At 60.3% G+C, this 10,297-nt stretch overlaps 1 protein-coding gene across 6 annotated transcripts; it reads left to right on the top strand.

Moving 5' to 3' along the window:
• Positions 1-1,935: 1,935 nt before the first annotated feature.
• Positions 1,936-8,683, top strand: Smtnl1 (smoothelin like 1). Of its 6 annotated transcripts, none has more exons than XM_087203658.1 (9): positions 1,936-2,140; positions 2,898-2,972; positions 4,479-4,990; positions 5,191-5,332; positions 5,409-5,460; positions 5,717-5,893; positions 5,987-6,098; positions 6,421-6,572; positions 8,428-8,681. In XM_087203658.1, the coding sequence occupies exons 3-9, from the start codon at positions 4,481-4,483 to the stop codon at positions 8,570-8,572; spliced, it is 1,290 nt and encodes a 429-aa protein (XP_087059784.1). In that variant the 5' UTR covers positions 1,936-2,140; positions 2,898-2,972; positions 4,479-4,480; the 3' UTR covers positions 8,573-8,681. The 6 variants fall into 6 exon arrangements, with proteins under 6 accessions (XP_087059784.1, XP_021104001.1, XP_087059783.1 ...); XM_021248342.2 differs by having other exon boundaries at positions 1,938-2,140; positions 5,765-5,893; positions 8,428-8,682; XM_021248341.2 differs by having other exon boundaries at positions 1,939-2,140; positions 5,762-5,893; positions 8,428-8,682.
• Positions 8,684-10,297: the final 1,614 nt, after the last annotated feature.

Genomic DNA, 10,297 nt, shown 5'->3' on the forward strand with positions numbered 1-10,297 from the left:
CCTATCTCCTATGCCTGGGCATTGGACAACCTACAAGGAAGACCCTCCAGCTGCCCTATTGAGTTGTCTGGTTTTGTTTGTGTGTTGACACAGAGTCTCTCTATGAAGGTCAGACTGGCTTTGAACTCACTGTGCAGCCTTGAACTCGGAATGATCCTCCTGCCTCAGCCTCCTAGGTGCTGGGAGGACAGTTGTGTGCTACCAGGCCTGGCTAAATTTCTTGTCAAAGCTTAGAGAGCTGCAGCTCTGCGGCTCGCACTGTCTGTCCCTGTCATGCCGTGGTGAGACTGGGCTCTCCGTGAGGCCTGGCCCTCCCCGGCCTCTTGGGGAGCTCTGTGTCGCCCTCGGGGACCCGGCCGCTGGAGATGGCAAAGAAAACAGAGCCAGACCCTCCCTGGCCTGAGGATCAGGCTGGCTCTGCCTCTGTCACGCTGCCCCACAAGGCCTGGGCCTCTGTGCTGTCTCCTGCCGTCCCCTCCACGTGCTCTAGACGGTGGCCAGGGCCACGTGGTCATCAGCGGCAGGGACACCAAATCCGGAGCCCTCAGCGCGGTCTGTGAGCCCTGCGTTCCTTGCACCCCTGCCTAGGCCTTTCCCCCAGGGCCACTCTGCCTGCGGAGCTGGCCTCCTCTCCGCTCCTCTCCCTCCCAGCGCTGTCCTCCACCCAGGCTGCTTCCTTTCACCACCTCGGTGAGGCACGCTTGACCCCTCTGTCTATAGTGCATCCTAGGGCCAGGGATTTGGCTCACTGGTGCTGCCGCCTGCCTTGCAAGCACAAGGTCCCTACTTTGATCCTGGTACCAAAAAAATAAAATAAAATAAAAGTAAAGTGTATCCTGCCATTCAGCACTTGGGAGGCTGAGGCAGGAGGATTGCTGGAGTTTGAGGCCAGCCTGGGCTACACAGTGAGTTCAAAGGCAGCCTGGACTACATAGGGAGAGTCTGTCTCAAAAAATGAACAAATGAAGAGGAACCCTGGATGAATGAAGAGTGCCATCCCTGAGGTGGCGACAGGCGGGCATCAGTACTGGGCTGTGGACATTGGTATCCAGAGTGAGCGCTCTCCGGCCTCTCCCAGGGCCCTGGGCACAGCCCCACTCCCGGCTGTGTTTCTGTGACGGTTCCTTTGTTGGTGAGTTCCGGTGTGTAGTGTGTATATCTATCTGTGTATCTACTGGGACCTGAGCAGGGCAGATAAAGTCCCGCCCACCCGTGTGGAGCTAGGGCCCGAATGAGAAAGACAGGCCAGGGAGCCAAGGGCAGATGTGGAGTCGGCTGAGTCAGGCGGAACAGCGCGCTGGGCAGGGTGGCAGTGGCTGGGCTTAGAAGAGCGAGAAGGAGCCAGGCTGGGAAGACAGCAAGGAAGATGGGCATGGGGCCAACACGGGTCATCCCAGCACACAGAGGCTGAGGCAGGAGGCTCACCATTTCAAGCCCAGCCTGATCAACTCAGTGACTGACTGAATGAGGCCTCAAAATAGAAACTAAGGAAGGGCTGGAGACGTGGGCCCGTGTGAAGGCCCTGGGTTCATCCCCCCCACATCCCCCTCCCCAGAAAAAAGAAACAGCACATGGAGAATGCAGCACTGGGCTGGAGAGGGGCGGCTGTGTGGCGGAGTGGTGGGGCTGGGGTCACAGACTCGGGTGACAGGGCTGTTCCCTGCCCACGCCCTGCTCGGGCGCCTTCCAGGCCACAGGGCACACCATGGGTAAAGCTCAGGAGCACTCGGGACCTGGGTCATCACCAAGCCGCCCCAGCCAGGGTGAGCCCAGACGACCCTGCGTCCCCTGTGTCCCAGGGCAGCTGCTGCCCGGGAGGAGGGGGCCCAGGTGCCAGGCAGCCGAGGGGCGAGGCCATGGAGGGCCCGGGCTCTGGGCGGGCCCTGGCTCCCACGGGCCTCACCCAGTCGCCAGGTCCCCAGGATGGCAGCTGGGAAGGAGGCTCCCAGGACAGGGCATGACTGAACGCCGCACCTGTCAGTGCGGAAACCGGAGCCCCCTGGCCGGGGAAGTGTTGTACCAACGGGTAAACAATGCTCATGCCCAGGCCGGGGCCGGGCCGGGGTGAAGCCACCACTTAGGGCAGCGCAGCCGGAGCTTGGGGAGGAAAGTGCCGGCTCCCAAGCAGCCTGAGGCCCAGGTAGGAGACGCCCTGGGCCTTTCTCAGTGGCTTCCCCAGGCACCCGACCCCCACCTCCTGGCCAGGCTTCCAGGAGGCTCCTGACCAGGGAAGCCCGGGCTCCGACTTGTTTCCTTTTTCCTCTACTAGGGCTGAACCCAGGGGCTTTGCACTGAGCTCATTCCCAGCCCTTTCTTTATTTTTCATTTTGAGACAGGGCCTCGCTACCCTGCTCACTTGGCCAGGCTGGGCTGGAACCTGTGAGCCTCTGCCTCAGCCTCCCAGCATGCCTTGTTCCTCTCCCTGCCACTCGGTCAGCTTCCTTAGAGGCCCTGAGCAGCCATGCGGTCACCTTGGGGACCTGTGGAGGGGCCTGCAGGTGGCATTCAGGAGGAGGGCACCCTCAGTGGGGCACCTCGGGGTCCCTGGCTGGGTGTGGAGCCGGAAGGACCCCCGGAAGACAGCCCAGGGACCCGTCCCATTCAGTGCTTCTCCCTCCCAAGGGGACAACACCAGGAGGATGGGAGGCTTCCTGGGGAGGGAGGGGGATGGAAGCAGGGAGAGAGGAAACCAGGAGGAGGGTGGAGAAACCTGCGGGTGCCCGGGGTATACTCAGAGTCCCCACCACCTGACAGCCCTGCCTGCCAGCCGGTCCCCCACCGGGCCAAGGGGCTGGGAGCCGGGTCCCGGTATGGGCTCCAGATACTTTAGCTTGTGTCTGAGGCACTTCACTTGGCATCATGGTCTCAAGCAGCATCTCTTTTCCTACACGACTCAGGCTCGTCCTTCTTCACAGCTAAGTAGTACTCCATCAACAATACCTTTCCAGAAGTCAGCGTGAGGAGCAACCAAGGTCAGGCAGGGCCTGTAGGTAGCTAGAAGCTGCTGCAGACCTGGGGTGCGGGGTGGGGTGAGCCTGGCTTCCCCATTTCTGAACTTCTCTCCTTTGTTGGCCACACTCCTGGGGGTTGGGTGGCGGAGGTGGTGAACATGGCTGTGTGTGTGTGTGTGTGTGTGTGCACACTGCCCTTCCCCTGCACTCCCTAAGGGATGCACAGATGGAGAGAAGATGGGGCCCAACTCTGCCCCCGCCCACAGCACCCGGCTCTCTCCAGGTCTCACCATCAGTGCAGAGCCAGGCCAGGGCTGGGTGCGGCGTGACCCTCAGGTACTTCCTTGCAGCTCAGCACCGAGGGGCCCTGGACTCTGGTCTGGGACAGGAGGCCTCCTCCCGTGCCCATCCTGCTCCCAGGGACAACACTGCGCTGTCTCCGGGACAATACTGCCAACGCCGGGCAGTATTTTTAGCCGGTGACAGGAGCATGCCCCTTCTAACTGCCTGAGTCATGCCAAGCCCTATTTGGGGTTGTTTTCTTTGTAACTAGGGCCCTGGGAAGGGCAGTGGATGAAGGAACTGCCCTGGTCCTTCACCTGTTTGTGGGTCCTACAGTAGATACAGTACTTAAATAGGAGTACTTAAATACAGTACTTAGGTGGGAGTACTTAGTATAGTACTTAAATGGGAGTATTTATAGTACTTACACACTCTTCTTACATAGGAGTGCTTAACAGTACTTAGGAGTACTAAGATACAGTACTTACTGGGACTCCCCAAGCCAGGGTCCCGATCTCTCCTGAGCCCTGCAGAGCGAGAGGAGATGCCTCGGTCACCAAAGTGGACTCTTCTCCCCCCTCTCTGGGAACCACAGCCTGGCAGGGCCCCTTGAGGCAGCTGGCCCAGGGGTTCCCAAATGTCGGACTTGGGCCCCAGCCACAATTCAGCCACATCTGCATGACACTCCCTACTCTATTGTTCTCAGTGCTGGCCTCTGAATTAAGTTTCAGAATTCAATAATGTATTCTTTTTTTTTGGTACCGGGGATCGAACTCGGGTCCTTGCACTTGCGCAGGCGGCAAAACCACTGAGCTAAATCCCCAGCCCTCAATAATGTATCCTTAAAAGACACTTTCTATCATGGCTGGAAATGAAAACTCAGTATCACTTGCCAGAAATAGAAAGTAGCTGTAAAAATAAATACACTGGAAACCAAGCAATGCTGTGTGAGTGATGCGCTTCTCCTGCCTGCTTCGGGCTCTGGACCCTGCTACACCGTGACGGCCTCACCAGAGTCATCAGAAAGAGGCGAAGCCACGGAAAGGCCAGGGTGCGGCTGGAAAGCGAGGGCAGCTTACGGGGGAGCGTTACTCAGCCCTGCCAGCACCCGGCCTGGCCCACCTGGGCAGCCGAGGCCCCTTCCTGTTGCCATGGCCACGGAGGATGCTGGGGCACCAAGGCTTTCTGGGGATGTCTTCCCCCAGACAGGGACAGGGCCTGACAGGCCCTCGCTCTTCTTTCCAGACATGGAGCCCACAGAAGGGAAGCCGGCCGAGGAGAGGAGCACAGTCTCCCCAGCCCCAGAGGGGCCTGAGACGTCGGGGGCTGCAGCCGTGGTGACCAAAGGCCCGGCGGGGGAAATGGACACTGTCCCCACAGGGCCACAGGGGGAAGCCAGGGAGCTAGAGGAGGACGCGCAGGGGGAGCCCCAGAAGGAGGCCGGCGGGAAGGAGGAGGCCGCAGAGGCTTCTCTGGAGGCGGCGGACAAGAAGGAGACCGGAGCTGAACCCAGGGAGGCCGGCGAAAGGGAGGAGGCCACGCCAGCCGCACAGAAGCAGGCTGATGAGAAAGAGGCCCAGGCAGAACCTGAGGAGAAAGACGGAGGGAACGCCAGGGACAAACCCGCATCCACGGAGGCTGGCGGGGACAACGCTGTACATCAGGGGGCCACGGCGGGACCTCAGAAGGCAGCTGTGGATAGAGAGCCTCAGGAGGCCGATGGGAAGGAGGGGGCCGAAAGGGGTGCAGAGGAACTGGTGAGTGCGGCAGAGAAGGGATGCTCGCTGCCCCCAGCCACAGAGCTCTAAGGCCCATGTAATCCCAGCACTCAGAGGCGGAGGCAGGAGGATATCTGAGTTCCCTCGGGAAGGCCCAGTCTCCCTCCAGTGGTCTTCGGGGATGGGGCGGGGCAGGTGCTCCTGGGACCAGGAGCCCACAGGGACTCTGCCCTTTACAGGAGCCTGGAGGCCTGGGGGAAGAGGAAGACCAGAACGAGGACAGAGAGCCAGAGCAGGGGGCCACGGGTGCCCCCAGCTCCCCCAGCTCCCCCGAGGAGTGGCCCGAGAGCCCCAGCGAGGGGGGCCCTGGCTTCAGCCCAGGTGAGCCAGCGGGGTGCGTGGCTGGGGGGGGTGCAGAGGGCAGTCAGGGAGCCCACTGTCCACCCTGTCCCTGCAGACAGAGAGGCCCCCGCGTCCACAGCCTCGGGAGAGACCAGCCCTCCGGCCAGGTAAGGTGGCCCGGGCTCCAACCTTCGAGCCTCACCCCTGCCTGGGACTCAGAGCCCGGCTTCCCGGCCGTGAGGAGCCGGAACCCTAGGCACGGGCTGGTGGCTCCTCACCCGGCTGCCCAGCTGCCCCGAGGGCCGGCATCACTGAGGAGGCCGGACCGCGGCCCTGTCACTCGGCCGGCTCCGTTGTGTTGAGACAGGGTCTCACTACGTAGTGCGGGCTGGGCTCCAACTCCTGGTGATCCTCCTGCCTCAGCCTCCCAGGGATGGCCCCGCCCATCTCACCCACCGGCCTCCCCAGCAGTGAGTTTCCACCCAGCGATGCGCCCCAGAGAGCCGAGGAGCACAAGCCGGAGCACAGGGCATCGGCCGCGGCCCGGCCCCGGGCCCCCCGCCCCCAGAACCGAAAGGCCATCGTGGACAAGTTCGGCGGGTAGGCCAGGTGGTCCGCGGGAGGGCTGAGGTCGGGCGGCCGGGAGGGGTCCGCACTCGCACACACCGGTGCACACCGGTCCCGGTCCCGCAGGGCAGCCTCGGGCCCCACAGCGTTGTTCCGCAACAAGTCGGCGGGCGCGGCCGTCGGCGGGGTCAAGACCATGCTGCTGGAGTGGTGCCGTGCCATGACGCGCAAGTACGAGGTGAGGTGCGCATGCGCGGGGGGCGGGGCCTGTAGGGGGTGTCTGTGGTGGGCGGGGATTGTTTGGATGGGGCCTGGTGGGCGTGGTCCTGCTAGGTGGGCGGAACCCCTGGGTGGTCGGGGGCCTTGTTTGGGTGGTAGGGGTCAGGTGGGCAGGGCCCTGCGGTGCCTGGGGGTGGGCGGGAACTGGTGGACGTCACTCTGCTGTGTGGGCGTGACCCCTGGGTGGGCGGGACCCTGGGGTGGGAGGGTCTGGTGGGCCTGGCCCTGGTGGGGTGTGGGCGGGGCCTACGCCGAGCAAGGCTCATTGGCTCCTCCCGCAGCACGTGGACATCCAGAACTTCTCGTCCAGCTGGAGCAGCGGCATGGCCTTCTGCGCCCTCATCCACAAGTTCTTTCCCGACGCCTTCGACTACGTGGCGCTGGACCCCGCCGCGCGCCGGCACAACTTCACCCTGGCCTTTTCCACCGCAGAGTGAGCCCTGCCCCGTGGGTGGGGAAGCAGGGGCCGGGGACCCTGAGACCAGGGCTGTTTCCTACCCGGAGCTGTCGCCAACAAAAGCCCCTGCCTGCTTGGAGTCACCTTTTCAATGAACGGACGGCCAAGCGTGGGGGCGCACACCCGTGATCCCAGCATTGGGGAGGCTGAGGCAGGAGGAACTCAGTGAGTTCGAGGCCGGCCTGAACTACACAGTAATGCTCTGCCTCAAAAACAAAACAAAGCAAATAAATCAGTAGAGACACACATCGTGGACACACACAGGTGAAATGCAAAGGGTGGTCAAAAATAAGAATATTAAAAAAAAAAGAATATTTACATTTTTCAAATTTTATTCTAGTAAATGAGTGATTGTCATGAATCCCCTTCAACCTCCTCCTTCTCACTTCAAACACACTCATTTCACCGTCCTTTCCTCTTTCTGCAGCAGCTCTGAAATCCTCTTTCCTGAGTGTCTTTATGAGGTGCGATCAAAAATACCAGTAGCCTGCCTCCCAAGCACAAGGTCCTGAGTTCAACCCCCAGTACCAAAATTTAAAAAAACAATGAGTGCTGCCACCACACGCCATCCAGCAGAAAGCAGCTGGTCAGAACATGACACTGTGTCCTCACCCACCTCAGTCCCCGGATCTGGCTTCCAGCTCCTCCTCAAGGTCAAAGTGATGACCCTCCAGAAAGAGCACTCCAGAGTTGCTTCAGGAAGCAGGAAGCGGGACAGACGGTGGGCGGAGTGTTGGATCGAGGGGCAGATTATGAGGGGATTCACAGAGTGTGCCTTTTATATAACAGCTATTGTGAGCACACGTTGTATTTCCTTAAATCACAGCCGGTGTAAAGCCAGGGTGACGGGCACATGGAGGTGATGCCGGCAGGGCTGGGACAGGGAGCGCGGGCTCAGGCTCCACCTGCACTGCCCACAAGCTGTGATCCTGCTGTGCTCCTCCCGTCCCCAGCCTCAGTGTTCTGACCTCAAGCCGGCAGGACACTTGCTCTCTCAAGGCTGCTGCAGGGAGTGTCAGTGAAGCGCCCTGGACCTGGGCCACCCTGCAGCAGTCAGGTGCTGGCGAGGACACCTGGGTCGCTGTGGTTGACTGGGTCGGAGGACTTGCTCTGCGCCAGGGGCTGGAGCTGGAGACCGGTGGCCCAGGAGGGAAACTGAGGCAGACACCACAGCGTGGGGCCAGCCTGACCCCAGACCTCAGTCTCGGCCCAGGAGGAGCACAGCCCAGGGTCACCTTGGGCAAACCACCAAGCGCGTGAGCCCCAGTACAGAGGCGGATGGGGCATCCAGGGGGTGATGCCCAGGCTGGGAAGACCCAGCTTGACGCCTCAGCAAAGCCAGGAGTGTGCAGCGCCCTGAAGGGCACACAGCGGTTAGAGTCAAGCCACGCGCCGCAGGCTGCCCAGCACCTTTCTCTCCCCAGCTATGCGCACACCTTGCTGCCTTTGAGTCCTTTTTCCAGTTTTCCTTATGCCACTGGGGATGGAACCCAGGGCCTTCACACTGAGCTACATCCCCAGCCCCTCATTTATTTTGAAACAAGAACTCATTAAGTTACTAGGTTGCCCAGGATGGGCTCCAACTTGCAACCCTCCTGCCTCAGCCTCCCAGAGTGCTAGGATCACAAACGTGCACCACCACCCCGAGCTGAGTTCGAATCCGGACTGTGCCACCTGGGGCTCAGTTATCCTGTCTGTACAATGGGGTGATGACTGAGCCACTTCCCAGCACCCACACAGTGACCCCCTAGGACCTTGCAGGCCACCCACCCACTTCCTTGGCTCTGTCTCTTGACCTCCTCCCCTGTTCCCCATCCTGGCCCGCCCACAGGAAATTGGCTGACTGTGCCCAGCTGCTGGACGTGGAGGACATGGTGCGGCTGGCAGTGCCCGACTCCAAGTGCGTCTACACCTACATCCAGGAGCTGTACCGCAGCCTGGTGCAGAAGGGGCTGGTGAAGACCAAGAAGAAGTGACAGCTGAGTCAGGAGGGTGCTGGGCCTCACTTCTGCTCCTCGGGGACAGCAGAGCTGGGGGGCGGGCAGGGATGGCGGTCCCAGTCTTGACTGCATTAAAAGGACTTTCATAAAACCCTGTCTCAGTCCGTGCTGCTCTCCTTCCCCTGCCATGCCCTTGTTCCACAAATGTGGCTAAAAATAAACCTGCATGGATGGGACCTGCAGTCTGCCCCAGGGCTGCTGGGCTGGTGGTTTGGTCCCTGGTGCAGCCGTGTTGAGCACTGGGGCCTGGGAAGGTGACCGTGTGGTGAGGATGCTGACTCCAGCTCAGCATGGATGGACCGGGGACTAGGAAGGGTCCTCGCCGAGGGGCGCATCACAGGGTGACCTCGGGCACTCTCTTGCCCTTGCTCCTTCCTCTCTGGCTCTGTCGCCCCCTTCTGCTTCCCAGCCGCCATGAGGCAAGCAGCTCTGCTCCACCAGACCCTTCCGCCATGATGTTTCTGCTGAGATAATGGAGGTGGCCAAGCCTGGGCTTGTCCTCGGAAGCAGGAACCTGGGTAGACCTTTCCCCATGCATGTTGTCCTCGCCACAGGGTGGCGAGCTGAGGTCACCCAAGCTCACTCTTACAGCCATCTGTGGTGCTTTCCCCACTTCCCTCCAGCTCTTCCCATGCTCCCCCGCTGGGGGGCTCCGGGGAAGGGATGGAGTGGAAGATTCTCCAGGAATCCCACTGTTACGGCTTGGATCTGGATGTCCTCCCAAAGGCTCACACACCCATAGGTGGGGCTCTTCAGAGCTGGCAGGTTCTAGAGTGTGTGATATCAGGACTAAGGGTGTGTGGCACTAAATTAGTCCACCGATTGGAATTAGCATAGCTGAGTGTGGCTGGATGGATTTACCAAAGACAGAAGCCCTAGTGTGGGTGGCACTGCCCAACATGTCTGTAGCCTGGATGCAATAAAAGGGAAAGGGAGAGGGGCTGGGGATTTAGCTTGGTGGCACCACACCTGCCTCCCAACCACAAGGTCCTGAGTTTGACTCCTGGTACCCCCACGCACAAAAAGGAAAAGGGAGGCTGCTCCTGCTGCTCACTGCTCACTGCCTTCTGTCTGCCTGCCATGGACTGTTTCTCCTCTGCCATGCCACCCTCCCTTGGAGCCAGCTGACTATGGATTGAAACCTCTACAAACTGTGAGCCAAATTAAACCTCGCCTCCTCTAACTTTGGGTGTTGAGTATATTGTCTCAACAACAAGAAAGTAACTAGAACACTCACCAGACAAGGCTGGGTCCTGAGAGACCCACCTCCGGTCTCTGAGACATCTGTGTACCCCATCAGCTTCTGGCAGTGGTGGCTGCAGAGCTCTCCCGTCCTTCCTGTGGAGCTAACCCTCCACCCAGGTGGGAGTCAAGGTCTCATTCTGTCCGTGTGCATCAGGACCAGCCCTGAGCTGGTTGTAACATTCTGTTAGCAACTCAGCCTGGCTCTGTTGGCCTGGCACTGGTGATCAAACCCAGGCCCTTCACACGGATCTACATCTGCAGTCTTCTATTTTTTATTTTTTATTTATTTATTTTTGGTACCGAGGATCAAACTCGGGACCTTGCGCTTGCGAGGCAGGCGCCGGAACCACTGAGCTAAATCCCCAGCCCTCTATTTTTTATTTTGAACAGGGTCTTGCTAAGTTGCCCAGGCTCCTCGAACTTGGAATTCTCCTGCCCCAGCCTCCCAGAGTGCTA

This window comes from Heterocephalus glaber, unplaced genomic scaffold, assembly GCF_053883595.1.
Source record: "Heterocephalus glaber isolate CG9 unplaced genomic scaffold, H.glaber_assembly_v1.0 deba00001805, whole genome shotgun sequence".
Lineage (NCBI taxonomy): Eukaryota > Metazoa > Chordata > Mammalia > Rodentia > Bathyergidae > Heterocephalus > Heterocephalus glaber.